Raw genomic sequence first — 20,043 nt, 5'->3', positions numbered from 1 at the left:
TCTGAAGTTATACTATCTGTCCTTTGAGGCCCATCTTTGCAAATGCTTTCTCAGACCTTAGCCAGAATTCAGCTTATCCTTCTTTATGATCCCAAAGCAAGAGAGTGGTTTTCTATTACATGATAGCAATATAATAAGAAATATATATACAGATATATATGTGTGTGTGTATATTTGGTCTTTGTTCCCTTTCCTGGCACAGAGCTTCTTACACCCCTGCAATTTCCTGAGTGGTAGGGGTCAGAGGAGTATCTTTTCATAATAAGTCCCTTTCAACTACACCTGAGTTTACACTAAGGAGGTGACTCTAGAAGGCTGGGAGTTGGTTGCCAGAGGAACCAACCCTGTGATCGGAGGGTTGGAACTTTTAGCCCCACCGGCCAGTGATTTAATCAACCATGCCTGCATGATGAAGCGTCTCTAAACAACAAAGTTCAGAGAGCTTCTGGGTTGGTGAACAAGAATGTGTCTATGTGTCAGGATGGTAGCATACCCCAAATTCCATGGGACAGAGTGCCTGTGCTCAGGACCCTTCTGGGCCTTGTCCTATATATCTCTTCATCTGGCTGTTCATTTGTATCCTTTAAAATATCCTTAGTAATAAATTTGTGATAGTAAGTAAACTTTCATTTCAAACTATTATTTTATCCGAGTTCCGTGAGCTGTTCTAGCAAATTATTAAGCCTGAAGAGGGGGGTTGTGAAAACCCCGGATTTATAGTTGGTCAATCAGAAGTACTGGACTTGATAGTGGGGTCAGTTTTATGGGACTGCGCCCTTAACCTATGGGGTCTGCACTGACTCCAGGTAGTTGGTGTCAGAGTGTTTTGAGTAGAGAAACCTCCCCTTTTAATGATTTGTCCTGTGTTATATCACAGCTATTTTATGCATATTTTTTTCACTCTTACATCTTAAATTTCTTAGTGTCTTCAAATTATTCTTACAAATTTTCTTACTCATTATAGTTGAACTGATTTTTTATTTTTTTTTACTCAAAAAACATTTCTCAATCCGTTAACTAAGCGCCTGCACTGAGTTAGATCATAGGCAAAGAAAAGACTGTGTAAGGACGAGCATTGTAAACAGAAGGGAAAGTTGGAAACACATCCAGAGGTCACAGCACAGAGTTTAGAATGGTTGGTACCCAGGATTTAAATGAAAGGATAATGGGAAACAATCCAGATAGGTATGCACGGGCTCTGGTTATGAAGAATTGAGCTTTACAGATGAGGAAAAGGAGACACAAAGATGTCATTTGATCGGCCCAAGTAACAAAGGAATTAGAACCCATCATCTGATTGCACCCACCATCCAGGCCCAGCACCCTCACAGAAGCTCAGACAGTGGCTTTATGCAACCCTGCCAGGTTGGGATAATTGGCTGGGAAAAGATGAAGATATTATTAGAGAGTGTCCAGGACAATCATGTCTGTTTAGTTCAGCCACATATACCTCTCTTTGTATTTGGCGCTGCAACCTAAACTGAGGCAAATAACCAAGAAAATTCAGGACACTGAAGACGCATTCAGCGCTGCTCTATGGCATGCTGTAGTCGCCAGTCTGAGCCCCTGCTTAGAGAGGCACAGACCAGTCTATGAGTTGCCTTTGAAACAAATACCAAGAGTTGCCAAGTCTGCCATCTTTTTGGTCCTTTTCCTTGAGTTTTAAAGAACTAATATTTTCTTTTTCTTTTTTTTAATATATTTTATTGATTTTTTTTACAGAGAGGGATAGAGAATTAGAAACAACGATGAGAGAGAAACATCGATCAGCTGCCTCTTGCACACCTCCTACTGGGGATGTGCCTGCAACCAAGGTACATGCCCTTGACCGGAATCGAGCCTGGGACCCTTCAGTCCGCAGGCCAACACTCTATCCACTGAGCCAAACCGGTTAGGGCTGATCACAAATTTTGTTTGTTACTGAGAAGGAAGAATTTAGATACTAAAATCTGAAAGCAAATAACATATAACAATATTAACAGTAAAATAACTTTTACACAAATGTTAAGATTCCATAAATAAAATATAGAATTAGGAGAAGACAATGCATTTGTACAACTAGCATTATTTCATTTCACCCCAGGTACTGATTCTATTATAGAATCATTCTAGGAGTGCTTCTTACGAGTATGGGTAAATACTAGTAAGTGTAACTGCACATAAAGACAAAACTTAAGAAACTTCTAGATGAGATAACACCATATGAAAACACCATGTGTGTTTGGGATAACTGATCAGCAGAGTAATAATTCTGACAACGTGTAGTATAAGGATTCAGAGGAAAATGTGCAAAGTAAAGCCCTTTAATGGAAGTGGAGCGTTGGCTTGTCAGCTCAGTAGATGGAGAAAAAGAGTTTAAACCAAGCTAATTATGGTGCGGTAGGTGTGCTAGAGAGGACTTGGAAAAGGCAGCAACCATTTGGATAAGGGTTGCTCTGAGGGTTAACTCTTTTTGAAAATATACTACAAACTGTAATCCAATGAGCTTTAACTAACTGATACCCATATCAATCTTTCTCTGAGCTGGGCAGTGAATCCTGCAGGGGATAATGATTTGCAAGTAATGGACTTTCTGAGTCTCCGTGATCCCTGATGGGAATCCAGGGCATTTAGGAAACCATGGGGCATTTTCTTAGGATTCTGTGTCCTGAAGCAAAGACTGAACAGCTATTTGTGAATTATCTTTCTTTGCTTAGACATTTGGTCAGTAGTATATGTGGGTAGGAGTGGAAGGAAGGAGCCTCATTTTGCAACATTAAGTTCCTTAAAGTTAAGGCTACTTCCAGAATGTTGAATTTGGGTTGGTTTTCTAACATCTTCAAGTTTTCATGATAGAGTGAATTAATTTGAATATAACAATTGTGGATCTTAATTACAGTGGAGGCAATGTAGTCATGTGACCTTTCGGCCTGGACCTGGAATGAACTATGGGGGCATCACTTACTTCCAACCATGTGGAATTGCCTAAGCTACTCCTGCGCTGTCCCCTTTCTGTCTTCTTTTCCTGGCAGGACATGATATAAGAGATTAACCAATGAACTTATATGCTATGCATAATCCATGGACACAGACAATAGTGTGGTGAAGGCCTTGGGGGAGCTGGGAGCTGGGCGGGGGAGCCAATGTGCGGAGAAGGAGGATATCTGTAACACTTTCAACAATAAAGATACATTTTTGAAAATTTAAAAAAAGGATTAACATTAAATTACCCGAATACAAGAAAAAAGCATGCTCTGCATTCTTATTGATAAAAATGAAGGAGAGGTGCACTAGATCTGTATGTGTACAGTTCTGTCTTATTACCTAACTCTACACAACTAGCAGTAAAGAAGTGAAATCATATGGTATTTGCCTTTCTCTGTCTGACTTACTTCACATAGCATAATAATACCCTCCAAGTCCATCCATGCTGTTGCAAATGGTAAGATTTCTTTTTGTGTGTGTGTGTGTGGCTGAGTACCATTCCATTGTAAATGTACCACAGCTGCTTTTTAAAAAATTTTATTGTTTAGGTATTACAAATAGTAGTACATATGTCTCTCTTTTTTTTTGCCTTTGGGGTATACTTACCTTAGAAAAGAAGTCATGAATGATATATGATATGATATGATTTACTTGTTCCTGTGGAAAGTAATACAATAATGAATAAATAATAATGCAAGAATACACTCTGTTTTGAATATTCACAACTAGAAACCTACTCCCCCCCCCGTATTATAACATACCATAATAATATATACATATGCAAATATGCATATAAATAAATATATACTATAATGACAAATCCAAGATATTGAGATCATTCACTTTATGCATCAGAATTTATTGGCTCCAACCTGCTGTACAGGTGTGCTAGTAACAGCCTTACAACAGGTGTTTATGTCTAATTCTGCAGCTATGATCAGCTTTCTGAAACTTGTAGAACCCAACACCCAATTTGTATTAACTCTTTTTTTTTCACTGTTACATCTTTTACATTCAATATTATTCTATATTAATTCTAGATGTACAGATAGTGGTTAGATATCATATACTTTACAAAGTGATCCCCCAATATTTCAAGTACCCATCTGACACCATACATAATTATTACAATATTATTGACTATATTTTCTATACTGTACCTTGTATCCCCATAACTATTCTGTAATTACCAATTTGTACTTCTTAACCCCTTCACCTTTTTTACCCAGCCCTCAACCCTTATTCCCTCTGGCAACCATCAGTTTGTTCTCTATATCTATGAGTCTGTTTCTGAACACATTTATTTTATTCTATAGATTCCACATATAAGTGAAATCATATGGTATTTGCCTTTCTCTGTCTGACTTACTTCACATAGCATAATAATACCCTCCAAGTCCATCCATGCTGTTGCAAATGGTAAGATTTCTTTTTGTGTGTGTGTGTGTGGCTGAGTACCATTCCATTGTAAATGTACCACAGCTGCTTTTTAAAAAATTTTATTGTTTAGGTATTACAAATAGTAGTACATATGTCTCTCTTTTTTTTTCCCCCACTGACCTCCCCCCGACCTCCCCTAGCCCCCAGCACTTGCCCTCGTCACTCCCCCCCCCCACCCCCGCCGCCCCCAGTGTCTTGCGTCTGTTGGTTGTGCTTCTATGCATGCATACAAATCCTTCAGTTGATTCCTTACTCGCCAAACCCTCCCCTATCTTCCCGCTGTAGTTTGACAGTCTGTTTGATGCTTCTTTGCCTCTGTCTATTTTTGTTCAACAGTTTGTAATGTTCTTTATTATCCATAAATGAGTGAGATCATGTGGTATTAATCTTTCACTGACTGGCTTATTTCACTTAGCATAATGCTCTCCAGATCTATCCATGCTGTTGCGAATGGTAAGAATTCCTTCTTTTTTACAGCAGCATAGTATTCCATTGTGTAGATGTACCACAGTTTTCTAATCTATTCATCTGCTGATGGGCATTTAGGCTGTTTCCAAATCTTAGCTATTGTAAATTGCGCTGCTATGAACGTAGGGGTGCATATACCCTTTCTGATTGGTGTTTCTGTTTTCTTGGGATATATTCCTAGAAGTGGTATTACTGGGTCAAATGAGAGTTCCATTTTTAACTTTTTGAGCAAACGCCATACTGTTTTCCACAATGGCTGCACCAGTCTGCATTCCCACCAGCAGTGCACGAGTGTTCCCTTTTCTCCCATCCTCTCCAGCACTTGTCATGTGTTGCTTTGTTAATGATAGCTGCTCTGACAGGTGTGCGATGGTACCTCATTGTTGTTTTGATTTGCATCTCTTGGATGATCAGTGACTTTGAGCATGTTTTCATATGTCTCTTGGCTTTCTGAATGTCCTCTTTCAAAAAGTCTCTAGGTCCTTTGCCCATTTTTTGATTGGATTATTTATCTTCCTTTTCTTAAGTTGTATGAGTTCCTTGTAAATGCTGTAGATTAAACTCTTATCAGAGATAACATTGGCAAATATGTTCTCCCATGCAGTGGGCTTTCTTGTTTTGTTGATGGTTTCTTTTGCTGTGCAGAAGCTTTTTATTTTGATGTAGTCCCATTTGTTTATTTTCTTTTTAGTTTTACCACAGCTTTTTAATCCCTCTTGTCTGTTGATGGGCTGTTGGGTTGCTTGCATCTCTTGGCTATTGTAAGTAACGCTGCCAATTTGCATTAACTCTTGCCTTACACATTTTAGTGGAAGATGTCTGAGCAGATGTATAAAGGGGAATAAGTAGGAAGCAAAGGCTAAAAACGCTAGTTTTCAATTCTCTTGTATTTATTTGTTGGTTTATTCAACAAATATTTCATCACTGCTTGTTGTGTTTTCAGAAAGTCCCGTCCTCTGCTTAGTGAGCTGACAGACTAGGGGCAAGACAACTGGGATGAAAAGGAGTGCAGACACAGGCTCTGGGAAATAATACCTGTAGTCACTCAGCACCTGTTATCGTGCTGGGGCACAGGGGTCAGAAGCGAGGTAGAAGCCTAGCTCTTTCACTCACCACGTTATAACCATAGACAAGCTGTTTTACCTTTCCTGGTTTCAGTTCCTCTTACTGTAAAATGAGGATAATCATGTCACCTCACCTGTGGTGATTAAATGAGATAACTTATGTGGAAGCACCCATTGCAGTGGCTGTCACAAAACATATGCTTAGCACTTAATGACAGGCCCAATTTCCTCCCCAGGGAGCGCAGTGCGGTTGCGGGGTTCGGGGTTCCCATAGCACTCAGCCGCATTATGAAGGTACTAGAAACAACACAAAATTTTACCTCCATCTCCCGTAAATGCACTCTCTGTTTGAATCTGGAATGTGAAGGAGCCAGAGAGAAGCAACAGGCAAAGGCCATGAAAGGGCAATTGACACCTGGGAACAATATGAAAGACTGGGACTCTTCAGGCTAAAATACAGAGGCCCAAACAGGTACATGATGAGTAACTCAATATAATCTGGTAAATACAGAGGTGACCCTGGGTGCTTTCCCAGGTGGCGTGAGTAAAAAGAATAAATGGGTTTTAAAAAGATAAGATAAATCTAGGAAAACAGAAAAGCCCTGATATCTACATGAAGAATCGGGCCTTAAACTCTCAGTTTGACCTTAGAGTGGATGGACAGCCAGACTTTCTTCAGCACCTTCTTTAGGGTGATGCATTGGTAAGATGTCACTCGCTGTGATCTGAACTAGAATGGGAATTACACATCATTGGTATTACTCAGACAGTTTATTTCCGCCCTCTGTTGTGACTGTGTGTCACGTGAGGATAAATATCCAGGAAGGTTACAATTCCCAATTTAAAATATAGAAAAGACTGTCTTTTATTCTAGATTGGGCAACCCCAGCCACAGCCGTTCAAGGGGATTAAACGGGCTGATTATCCAGTGTGGCTTGCATGCTGGTGCCATTATTTTGCTGCTACTCTTTGAGTTCTAAAGATCTGTTGTTTTTGTCATTGTTGCTTGCTTTAGACAGTATCGCTTTTCTTTATCTGAGCTTCCCTTCCCTCAGGCTTCCTTCGGTGGCTTAACTTTACTCTCAAAAGAACACATTTTCCCCAGAAACCTGCTTGCTTTTCTAATCCCTGCCCTTCCCTGAGTCTTGGCTGCCAGCTGAACCGAAGAACAGGTTCTGGTGACAGGGGAAAGGCTCTCAAAAAACAATCTTGTAAGAAGTTCAGCAGGTAGAGGAGCCAGGCCCTGGATTGCAATGCTGTTGGGGCAGCCCTTGACCAGGGCTTTTGCTTTCTTTACTCTGCCCCTTCCTGGCTGAGAGCTCACAACAGTTGTCCTAAAGCTTTCCCTAGAGGATGAGCCCTAAGAAATCTGTACCTGGAAGTATCACCTTTCTGGGGCAGAAAAACAAAGGGGCAACACTTGCCTGAGTTTCCTTGGGGTTTGGGGATTTTGTAAAGGTCTTTCAATGGACAGACTATCCAGCTTCCTTGTGGCATTAACCCAACGTTTAAGCTCTGACTCAGAATACAATTCCTGCCCCATGCACACCATCTGTGGTTTTCTTCTGTGTGTTGTGGCTGCTGGGCAACACGAAACAAAAATGTGTTTGAATTCCTCTATGGGAGGAAAACTTTGTGCTGCTTTGCTCTCTTATAATTCAGGCAACAAGCCCACTTTTCCAGGACTCGGTGTAATTGAACAATTCGTTCTACGGTTCACTGATGACTGAACCTGGAAAGCCAGTATGGGGTGGGGGATTTGGAGACTATTTGGCAAAAGGTCCTTGAAACCAAGAGTAGACAGTTGATAGGGATCTAGATGCTTAACTGCCTAGAAGTCAGAACAAGGTGGAATAAGATGGGTCAGGTACAGGAAGATCAGCTATGAAAGTACACCATGTGTACAAAAGCCAAGAAAGTAAGAAAGTGGAGGAAAAAATGTGAGTGCTGAGACAAAAAAAGCTGGGTGAAAACACACAAAAAAAGAGGAATTGATGCCCTTGGCGAGAGGAACTGGTAAAGGGAACTATATTGAGAAATAGTTGAGATTTTTCTGACAAGGAAATGGAAGATACAATTCCTGTCTTAGGGCTTCAGGGACTTGCTTGCTTTCAAAATTTGTCAATCATTTTTAAATTGTCATTATCATATTTTTAATTGGCAAAAGTAACTTTAAGCTTATACCAGCTGCATTGCTTAGTAGTGGGGTTAGTAACACCCAGAGGCAGCGAGATAGAAGATGAGGAGGACAGGGGCTTTAGAATTGAAGTGCGATTTCTTGTCCCAGTGCAACAAATCCAGTCTGTCGAGTTGAATGCCGTCTCTAAATGTGGACATCTGTACCACCGAGTGTTGTGAGGATTAGCAAAAAAGATGTCAAAGTCCTTAGAGATAGTAGGCACTCCATACATAGCATCTGCTGTTAATATTTGTTGTTATTATTATTTCACCTGAAGACAGGGAGGTTGATGTTTTAAGGCCCTTTTTAGTTTTATAAGATTTCTTAATGATTTAAATCTGATGTAGGAATGATGAGTCTTTTGATCAGACATTTTAGACTAGAAGATATCTTCAAGATGATCTCATCTTTGTTCATGTTTTGTTTTGTTTTTAAATATATTTTATTGATTCTTTACAGAGAGGAAGGGAGAGGGATAGAGAGTTAGAAACATCGATGAGAGAGAAACATCGATCAGCTGCCCCCTGCACACTCCCCACTGGGGATGTGCCCGCAACCAAGGCACATGCCCTTGACCGGAATCGAACCTGGGACCCCCCAGTCCGCAGGCCGATGCTCTATCCACTGAGCCAATCCGGCCAGGGCTGTTCATGTTTTTAAATTGTGCATAACAAACCATCCCAAAGCTTAAAGGAATTCTGATCATTAACTCACCAGTCTGCTGGTTGGTGAGGTGCTTCACGGGGCCTCCCTCTGAACAGGACCTCATGCTCAAGGAAGCTAGCCCGAGATTCTGTATGCGGCAGTATCAAGATTCCAGGAGGGAGAGAGCAGAAGCTGCAAGGCCTCGCTCGCATTTCACTTTGTCACTTTCAGCTGGTCTGTGCAAGCACAAGGCCAGCCCAGGTTCAAGGTCGAGGAGAAGTGACAAAGTCACATGGAGAAATGCCTTTAGAGATGAGAGGAATTAGGGAGGCCTGCTTTGTAACAGGGTACCACGTCATCTAACCGTCCTTAGCAAACCAGGAAAATAAAGCCAAGGAAGTTAAATATTTGGCCCAGATCATCCAAATAAACCTGAGCCGCCCCCACTGCTCTTTCTACTACCTGAAGGCAACTCAAGAACGGGCTAGGGTTTGATTCACAGAAAGCAGACAAGTGGGGCCAAAGAATGGAGATAAAGGGACAACTATCATTTACTGCGCACATTGCAAATGGGTAGGACATGATCAATTAGTCATGGAAATAAATATGAGGACAAACACCTGCTCAGAATAAAGGTGAACCAAAAAAAAGTGAGTAACAAAGATCAGCAAGGGCACAGTCGGAGAAAATAAAGAAGGGGATTTGATTCATTACTCAAGGATGGAAAATAAAGGAAACAAATCTAACTCAGGAGGACGAACCTCAGGGGGCAGACTCATTCGGGAGATGCTGGAATGGAATCCAAGGCGGCACAGGGCAGGCTAAGATTCCTGCGAATGAAGGAGGAGCATTTTGCCTCGGAGTAGAGGGCCAAGACGATATGGCCCAGCAAGAGAAGACCTGATTTAACTTAGTCACGTTAACTAGCCTGGGGCTAGGACAAATTACAAGTGTAGTCAGCAGTCCTCATGATAATGTTGCGTCAAGCTGGACTGATGAAGCAAACCAGTTGTACACTTGTAATTTATCTATATGCATGCCATGTGTAACCCCAAGGTTCTTCTCATTGGCATAAAGTGGGTTGTCTGCTCTAGATGGCTGGCTGAGTGTATAACAAGCCAATGTAGATGAGGAAGAGTTCCATGCAGGGTGGCAATGAACTTGGTTGATTTCCACTTGTTAGCAAATGTTACCCCTGTCAGACTAAAGCCAGCTGAGACTTAAAAATACTGCCCTCTTAAGTCTCACGTATCAGGGCACCCTACTTTATGTTCAGAATTTCTTTTGCTAGTGTTGAACTAATTTGATACTTTACTTCTAAGTAAATGAATGAGTCTCAACCACTGGTTTACCATTATGCTCCTTTTACTACAAAAAGCTCACTTAACCATTATTAATGTACAGGCTATTTTATAGTACACAGCATGCTTGAGTGTCTAAGACTAAGGAGCTGAGCTATAAGTACGCAGGGAGTTTAGATGTTTGTGGCATTTCCCGGTTTCCCTTTCTGGGTTATCCTTACTTTAAAGGCTACAGCTATTTATGTTTTGCTTCATTGGTAATAGGTAAACACAGTGCTATTTTTTTTTTTTTTTTACTACTTTACCCTTGAATTTTCTGGCTGTACATGTTCCCCACTTTCCTGACAACGCTCCCCAGGGTTAATCTTGAAATAGTTCTTCTTTAAAAGTTTTTGAATTTCTCCAAAATCTTGCCCTTTTATGTATCTGCTTGTAACTACTGTCTGCGTTTTATTTCTCATGGTTTTCATGAGACAAATGTTAGCATATGCACACCTACAAATCAACTATGTTTTACCTACTCTAGCCTAGGCAGAATGCATTTTCTATGGCCCAACATTCACATTTAATCAGGATGAAAGTCAGAAACCTGGGAGAAGTATTTAGAGCAATTAGTTCATATTTTTATTAATCATGCCTTCGTCCAATGAAAAACTCTGAGACATGGATTCATAAATTGATAAAATGTACAACTGCCAAAACACAAAATGTAATTAGTAAACAAACATGGGAAAGTGTGCAAACCTTACTATTTATCAAAGAAATGTAGCATATTTTGTTAAGCAAAGAAAATAAAAAATTTTTGAAAGAAAAATAGCCACCCACAATCATACCTTGAAAGTATTAAATTCGGAAAATAAAAATACTCAAAATAATATTATCAGTCTCCCAAGGATGCCTAATGATAGTCTTGCACATTGCTGGCACGAGTGGTAATGCTACAGCCATTTTGAGTAGCATTTGGTAATGTGTATGAAGAACCACAAAAATGTTTTGACTTTTTGACCAATAATTCTACTTCAGTGTCTGTCATAGGCACTATAAAAGTAGAAAATGCTCCTGATACTCATTACAGCAGTATTTATAAGGGGGAAATCTCAATGTTCCACACCAGAGCAATAATAAATAAATTATGGAAAATATACCAGCTTGAATATTGTACAAATATTTAATGATTGCTCCCAAGATCAGTAATGTTAAAGGTGTTTATAATGTTGGGGTTTTGTTTTTGTTTTTTTAGATTATATGAGCATTGTGTCTATGAATAGCATCTTCTATGTACCCATGAAAATAAAAAATCTGGGAGTCTTCCAGACATGTCTCTGTCCCTAACCCTACAAAGTCACTTCACCTCTTGGTGGACACTTGGGGGTCAATTCTATCTCTCCTGTACGCCACTGGAATTTTCTCTCCGAAGGCAAGTCAGATGTGTCATGCCCTGCCACATCCTCAGTGCTTTCTCATTGCTCCAGAACTGAATGCCAAGCTTTCACCCAACCCCAAACACTGCGTGACCTGGCAGCCAGCTGCCGCCTCCTCTCCCTTCAGTGTCTTCTCTACCCTCAGCCAGGTGGGCCTCGTTTCAGTTCCTTGGGTCTTCCTTGGGCCACTTGCCCCACAGCTGCTACTCTTCTGCTTAGAAAACTCTTCCTGCCCATGACCCTTTGCCTCATCCTTTATCCTTCAACCTTCAGGTCGTTTGTCATCTTCGTAGGGAAATCTTTGCTGCTGCCTCAGACCATGTCCCCTTCTTACTAGTATATGCTCTCATCACATCTATTTACTTTTTAATAGATGCTATTAAAAGGGTCACAGGTTCTAGTCCTAGTCAGGGCACATGCCCAGGTTGAGGGCTCAATTTCCAGTTGGATTATCTGTGGGAAGCAGCCAATCAATGTTTCTCTCATTTGACCTCTCTCCTTCTCTCTTTCTCTCTTTCTCCCCCTGTCTCTCCCTCTCCCTTCCTCTCTTTAAAATCAATAAACACATATTTTTTAAAAAACATACCTGCTCTGCTCACCATTATACCTCTGTATCTGCACCATAGGAGGCCTTCCACAAGTACATATTGAATAAGATTTATTACAACCATGTGAAAAACTGTCCTGCATGTTCAATGTAAGCATTTTTGCCATAAACATCTTTGCTGCAAATATTTTGACCATACGACTAATTGGTTGTAAGGCAATTTCATGGTAAAAGACAAAGTAACAAAACAGAAAAGAGGGATATTGCCTGGCTGGTGTGGCTCTGTGGTTGAGCATCAACCAATGAACTGGGAGGTCACAGTTCAATTCCCCATCAGGGCACAGGCCTGGGTTATAGGCTCCATCCCCAGTAGGGGGAGTGCAGGAGGCAGCTGATCAATGATTCTCTTTCATTGTTGATGCTTCTATCTCTCTCCCTCTCTCTTCCTCTCTCTGAAATCAATTAAAACATTAAAAAAAAGGGAGGGGGGGGATGTGTGTGTGTCTGATACTTTAGTAAGGGAAGTAGCAATAAAGATAGGAGTGAGCTTTTGTCAGAGGGGTGGCAGTGGCAAAATGGGAAGCACTAGTGCAAATTATGTAGGCTGGACCTAATGATTGTTGCCTAATGCTTTTCAAAATGCAAGTCTGGGCAGGATGGCCTCTGGCTTCCTTCTCAATTATTTTATAAAATGACAGTATCATGGCCCCAAGCAGGAGCCTGCGTTGCAACTACCTCAGTTCATTGCCTTTAACTCCAAACTTGCCACTCTGAGCTGTCTTGCACCACCACCTTCTTAGTAGTGCAAGGCCCCTAAAACGTGTGCTTCACTGAGGACCCTGGGTAAAGGGCAACCGCTGCAGAGTCACATGAAATTCTCTCCAGAACAGCAGACCTTGCCAAGTCTGAACCCAGCAGCAAGCCTCACTTTTTCATCGGTGCTATGCCAAGCTGCCTCTTCATGGCAATTGTCAGGTTCTTCAAACTCCCCTCTCTGCTCTGTTTGCCTCAGGGCTGTCTCCCTCTGGACTGAGCACTTCCCATTTCCAAACACTTCTAGGAGCCTCCTGAAATAGAGGAAAATGACCTTTAAAACATATATATATGTTTCATTTCAGAGCGGAAGGGAGAGGGAGAGATAGAAACATCAGTGATGCGAGAGAATCATTGATCAGCTGTCTCTTGCATGCCCCCAACTTGGGATCAAGCCCACGACCCGGGCATGTGCCCTGACTAGGAATCGAACTGTGACCTCCTGGTTCATTGGTCAATGCTCAGCCACTGCGTAACACTGGCTGGACATAATGATCTGCTTTTTAAAAACAATCCTAAGGTTCTGGTCAAGATGGCGGTGCAGGTAAATGTACTCAGAAACCCTCACAACAATATCAAAATTGCAACTAAACAGAACAACCACCATGCAGAATCACCTGAAATCTAGCTGAACAGAAGTCCTGTAACTAAGGATATAAAGAAGAAGCCACCTGGAGACTAAAAGGAGGGGCAGAGAGTCGGAACAGGCTGGTTCCATACCCCTGTGTGGCAATGGGAAGGGATATCTCGGCTGAGGAGGCTCCCCCTAAGGAGTGAAGGGTTCCAGTCCCACATCAAAACGCCCAGCCCAGGGTTTGAGTGCCAATAAGTCCCCAATAACTACTGGCTGTGAAAACCAGAAAAAGAGATTGTGGCTGAGTGAGAGGAAGGCGCTGGAGCCCCAGGTATTCCTCTTAAAGGGCCCAAGAACAGATTTACTTGGACTTACTTCCTCTGAGCTCCAGCATTGAGGCATCACTCTGAAGGCACCAGGGACGTACAGAGGGAAACTGAATTGTATGGCATCAGGGCAAGGGCCGGAGGGGGAGCTTTATCCTAGACAGAAGTGCTGGCAGAGGCCATTGTTCCTTTGCTGAGTCCTCCCCCAACAAAGCCAGAAGGTAGGCACTATATCTAAGTCTCCATCAACCTGACTAACACTATTTGTCTTGCCCTAGTGATGCCCTGAGACCTTGCCCCAGTCAACTTTTGGATCCATCCAAGTCATTTCCAGTGGCTTTTCCATACAAAGGGCCTGTCTTGGCTCATTCTTCAGACTTTCCTAAAATTCCTCAAGCAAGCAGCATCTGGCCTCTGCATGGCATCTACCCCTCACTAGTTGATCCCAGGCCTGGTACAAGCAGCAGCCAGCCTTAGTTTGCAGCTTAGCCTGGACTGGGTACCTGCAAGCCCGGCACAAGTAGCAGCCATCTGCAGATCATTTTATAGCTCATGTTGGGTGGCCCCAAGTAGGGAATAAGTGGCAGCTGGCCTTGGCCTTCGCCTCCCAAGAAGCACCGGAGGCAGTGCACCCACTAAAGAGCTTCAGACGACACCAAAACACCACCCAATCATCACCACAAGCAATGCACTCAAAGGGTGGACATGATGAGTACCAAAGCCCCACTTAAGTGAGTCCTGCTCCATGAAGTCAGCCCCTGTACAGCCAATCCTCCATTGTAGTCATAGCCAGTCCTCAAAACCATTTGACCTGGGTGGGGGCTGAATCTCTCCCGTTGAGGTGCCAACAGCAATCAAGGATAAACTACATACACTAGGACAATGCACACAGCATACATAGGGCACACCTGCAGCACCCAACGCTGGTGTCTGGGGAGGCTGTACCACTGGGCCCTACATAAGGCCACTCTAGCAAGTTCAGGAGATATAGCAGCTCCATCTAATACATAGAAGCAAACACAGGGAAGCAGCCAAAATAAGGAAACAAAGAAACAAGTCCCAATGGTTATAAGGATGCTCAAGGAACTTAGTGCGAATGTCAACAGCATAAAAAAGGATATGAAAACCATAAAAAGAAACAGTCAGAAATAAAGAATACTGAAATGAAGAATAAATTATAGGGAATCAGCAGTAGACTAAATGAAGCAGGGAATTAAATCAACGATTTGGCAAATAAAGAAGCAGAAAACACCCAATCAAAACAGCAAAAAGAAAAACAAATCCAAAAAAAAAAAAAAAATGAGGAGAGTGTAAGGAGTCTCTGGGACAACTTCAAGCATATCAACATTCACATCCGGTGGGTGCCAAAAGGAGAAGAGAAAGAGCAAGAAATTGAAAACCTATTTGAAAAAATATGACATAAAACTTCCTTAACTTGATGAAGGAAATAGAAATACAAGTTCAGGAAGCACAAAGAGTCCCAAACAAGATGAACCCAAAGGGGCCCACATCAAGACACATCATAATTAAAACCCAAAGGTTAAAGACAAAGAGAGACTCTAAAAGCAAGAGGAAAGCAGTTAGTTACCTACAAGGCAGCTCCTATAAGACTGTCAGCTAATTTCTTAGCAGAAGCTTTGCAGGCCAGAAGGGATTCAAAATATTCAAAGTGATGAAATGCAAGGACATGCAACCAAGATGACCCAGCAAAGTGATCATTTAGAATTGAAGGTCAGATAAAGAGCTTCAGCCCTAGCTGGATAGAGCGTCAACCTGTGGACTGAAGGGTCTTGGATTCAATTACAGTCAAGGGTACGTACCTCAGTTGCAGGCTTGATCTCAAGCCCTGGTTGGAGCACATGCGGGAGGCAAGCAGTCAATGTCTCTCTCTCACATCGTTTATTTTCTCTGTCTCTCCCCCTCCCTTCCACTCTCTCTAAAAATCACCTTGGGAAAAATATCCTTGGGTGAGGATTAACAAACAAACAAAAAAAACAGCTTCACAGACAAGAAAAAACTAAAGGAGTTCATCTCCACCAAGTCAGTATTACAAAAATTATTAAAGGGTCTTCTTTGAGAAGAAGGAGAAAGCCCTGCCCTGGTGGCTCAGTTGGTTGGAGTGTTGTCCTACAGACCAAAAAGTTGTGGGTTCAGTTCCCAGTCAGAGCACATACCTAAATTGTAGGTTCAATCCCCCATCAGGGCATGTGCGAGAGGCAACCAATCTCTCTCTCTCTCTCTCTCTCTCTCTCTCTCTCTCTCTCTCTCTCTCTCTCCCTGAAAATCAATAATAATAAAAAACCCAAACACATATCCTCCAGTGAGGATTTTTAAAAAAGAGGATCCCTGGCTGGTTTTTATCAGTGGTTAGAGTGTCAGCCCACAGACCCTAGGGTCGCGGGTTCAATTCCCAGGCAAGGGCACCAAAAAAAGAAGAAAAGGATAAAATACATGAATAGTAAGATGGCAATAAATACATCTCTATCAACAATTACTTTACATGCAAATGAATTAAATGCTCCAATCAAAAGATACACAGGGACTGAATGGATAATAAAACAAGCCCCTTACATATGCTGTCTGCAAGATCCTCACTTCAGATTGAAAGACACACACAAACTGAAAGTAAATGGATGAAAAAAGATATTTCATGAAAATGAAAACAAAATAAAACAAAAAAGCTGGGGAAGCAATACTGATGCCAGATAAAATAGACTTTAAAACAAAGGTTACAAGAAGTGACAAAGAAGGACCAAGCAATTCTGTTTCTGGGTATTTATCCAAAGAAATCCAAAACACTACATCAAAAAAAAATACACCCATATGCTTACTGCAGCATTATTTACAATAGCCAAGCTATGGAAGCAACCCAAGGGTCCATCAGCAGATGAATGGATAAAGAAGTGGTGCATGTATACAATGGGATATGACTCAGCCATAAAAATAAAAAAAATAATAAAAAAGGAAATGTAGCTATCTGCAATAAGATGGGTGGGCTTAGAGGGTATTATATTAAGTGAAATAAATCAGACAGAGAAAGACAAATGCCAGATGATTTCACTTATATGTTAAATATAAAAAACAAAATAAGCAGAATAGAAACAGACTTAAAGATACAGAGAAAATTCTGATGGTTGCTAGATGGGAGAGGGGCAGCCGTGGGCAAACTACGGCCCGAGGGCCGGATCCGGCCCGTTTGAAATGAATAAAACTATTGAAAAAAAAGACCGTACCCTTTTATGTAATGATGTTTACTTTGAATTTATATTAGTTCACACAAACACTCCATCCATGCTTTTGTTCCGGCCCTCCGGTCCAGTTTGAGAACCCATTGTGGCCCTCGAGTCAAAAAGTTTGCCCACCCCTGGGTTAGGGGGTGGTTGAAAAAGGTGAGGGGATTCACAAGTACAAATAGGCAGTTACAGAATAGTCACAGGGATGTAAAGTACAGCCTAGGAAATATGGTCAATAATATTGTAATAACTATGTATAGTGTCAGATGGGCACTAGATTTACCAGGGTGATCACTTTGTAAGTTGTATAAATGTCTAATCACGAGGTTGTACACCTGAAGCTAATATAATATTGTATGCCAACTGTAATTTAAAAACAAAAAAATAAACAAAAAGCCTATTACAACCAATGATTAAATGAAAACTTAGAGTAGCTTTTCATTTGAAAGAGGACTAAGCAGAATACAGTAGGGGAAAAGGAAGAAGTAATGATAGAATTTCGGTTCTGGTATTCTGAAAGTGGGGGGCAGACACATTTGTGCTTGGGTTTCCTTTGCCAGCTATCTCAAATCACACTGCTTCTTACTACCTGAGTATTAGCTCTCTGTTCATTCATGGGCTTTTGTGTTTTTGTGTTTAAAGAATTCCATTATCTAAGACCACTTACATTCAACAATTTCTTTTCTGCAATTTCTTTTATCTTTGACCACTGGATGGGCAAGTAAATACCCTGTCTGTTGTATTCATTGTTGAATCCCCCCTGCCTACACAGGGACTGGTACATGGATATTGCTCAATAAACATGAATGAATGAATGAGTAATCAGAACTAGAATATTCTAGTTTCAACATGTCATTAAAACATCTGTCATTCAAATGCATTTTAAGTCAGGTTTGCACAATGTTCAAGACAGGTTGTCCTCATGGATTTGATTATTTTGACTACCAGCAAAAACTTATTTTTTTATTTGTAAGTGAGGATTGTTAGTGTATTTGTTAGAATACAACTAATATATATACACATACACAATCGTGACAAGGAAATTCTGACTACCACCAATTTCTGGCCTCCCCCCCCCCCCCCAAAAAAAACTTATAGTTTATGGAGAGTCTCCATTAGGTAAAGTTTAGCCCATCCACATGAGTTTACACTTGATGTGAAGAATTTAAGGGTGTATTTTATATTTTTCTTTATTTCAGCAAGCTCCAGAAGACCAAGAGGGATATCAGATGGCTTCAAGGAGTGACTGGTGAATGGTTTGAAGAAATTCAAAGAAAAAAGTTTTGCAATGAAACAGATGTCAGCCAAATGTTAAAACAACCCCTTACATACAGGCTAAGGAAGGGGATGGCAGAAAATGGTGAGAAAAATTTTACGTCTCGTTTGTTGTTTTTCTTATGGCACAATATTATAGATAATGGCTCAATGGCTCTTGACTCTAACCCATTTATCTTTAGGACTATTTTGAAATAATATGATACAAAACTGTCATAACACACACAATGAAAAGCGTGAACTGATCCAGAGACAGAGAAGCATCGATCAGATGCTCAAACCTCAGAGGGAAAGTAGGGGAGGGTGGGGGAAAGGGGAAGAGATCAACCAAAGGACTTGAATGCATGCATATAAGCATAACCAATGGACACAGACACCAGGGGGGTAAGGGTCTGAGTGTGTGTGTGTGTGTGTGGGGGGGGGGGTAATGGGGGATAAGGACACATATATAATACCTTAATCAATAAAAAAAGAAAAAAAAGTGGTTAAATAAAAAGATAAGGAAAAAAAGTGAACTGAAAATGTACTATAATATCTGGGATATCTGTTATTAGAACCAGGCAATATAATACAGTGGTTAAGAACACAGACATTAATAGCCCTGGATTCAAATCTCCACCGTATGTACATTCTCCATTCTTTCAGAATCCATGTGACTCTATTCAAGTTACTTATTCTCTATAAGCCTCAATTTTCTCATCTTTAAATGGGTATGATAATTCTTACCTCACAGGGTGGTTGTGAGAATTAAATAAAATTATATGTATAAAGTACTAGGCTGGATCACAGTAAGCACTTAGATTAGTGTGGTGATGATGCAGAAGAAGGAGACAGGAGAGGTGGGGAAGGATGGGATGGTGTAGAGGAGATGCGACCCTTTTGATACTTTGGTAACTTAAACCCTGCAAGCTCCAATAAACATCTTCTGTGGACAGCCTAACTATGTGACATCCAGCATGTCATTTACCTTCCTTCACCAATCACTTTTTTAAAATCTGTAAATAAGGATAACAAAACCTTTCACAGAGCTATAATGAGAATAACAAAGTACATTAGAAGTTATAAAATATGTACTATAACAGTATACAGTACCTTTCTACTGATAGTCACATTGACTACTTTTGCTTATATGTGACTAACATTAGTGACATCAGAAAACATGTAACAATAATTCTAAACTTACATATTGACAGTATTTTGTAACTCCCATAATAAACAAATACATCTAAAAGGACCCACATTTCAGATATTTAGATTAACCCCATATATATGTACTGAAAGGGTTAAAGAGAATAAAACAGGGCAGAGAGAAACTTACTGTGCTTAGCAGACGTCTTGCAGAAAGCTTGCAGCCTTGAGCACAGCATAACTCAGATAACCAGAAGACACCTGGCATGGGAGGAACCAAGGACGGACCAGACCTTTATGTCAGCAGAGTGGCTTGCAGCCAGCAAAAATTAATAAAAACCTATCTCTCCCTGCTCTCTTCTCTGATGCCTTTCTCAGTCTCAGCCCACTTGCACCCAGGTGTCGGGAATAAAATCTCTTTTGATACATTATAGCCTCATGTCATAGGTGCGCGACCCCGGCCCATCTCTGAAGCTTTCATATACTATGGTGACTTTCTCCTTACCTTGAATTCCTCTAATATTTATAAACTCAGCATGCCCAAAAGATGGTGTGCTACATGTGCATAAATGACTTTGTATGTGTTCATGTTGCCTTAGAATTTTTAGCACTCATATATAAAGCTATATGCTATCTATACATCTATATTCTACATATTTGTATTG

At 40.9% G+C, this 20,043-nt stretch overlaps 1 protein-coding gene across 2 annotated transcripts in view; it reads left to right on the top strand.

Moving 5' to 3' along the window:
- Positions 1-20,043, top strand: part of EXPH5 (exophilin 5) — a 73,920-nt gene that overhangs the window by 23,134 nt on the left and 30,743 nt on the right. For both annotated transcript variants that reach the window (XM_036324515.1, XM_036324516.1), the window contains exon 2: positions 18,175-18,335. In XM_036324515.1, the coding sequence (XP_036180408.1) occupies positions 18,175-18,335 (161 nt within the window). The remainder of the gene's footprint in view (positions 1-18,174; positions 18,336-20,043) is intronic.

This window comes from Myotis myotis, unplaced genomic scaffold, assembly GCF_014108235.1.
Source record: "Myotis myotis isolate mMyoMyo1 unplaced genomic scaffold, mMyoMyo1.p scaffold_m19_p_10, whole genome shotgun sequence".
In the NCBI taxonomy this organism is placed as follows: domain Eukaryota; kingdom Metazoa; phylum Chordata; class Mammalia; order Chiroptera; family Vespertilionidae; genus Myotis; species Myotis myotis.
The sequence above is the reverse complement of the archived record's forward strand: the minus strand, read 5'-3'. Positions and strand labels throughout refer to the sequence as shown.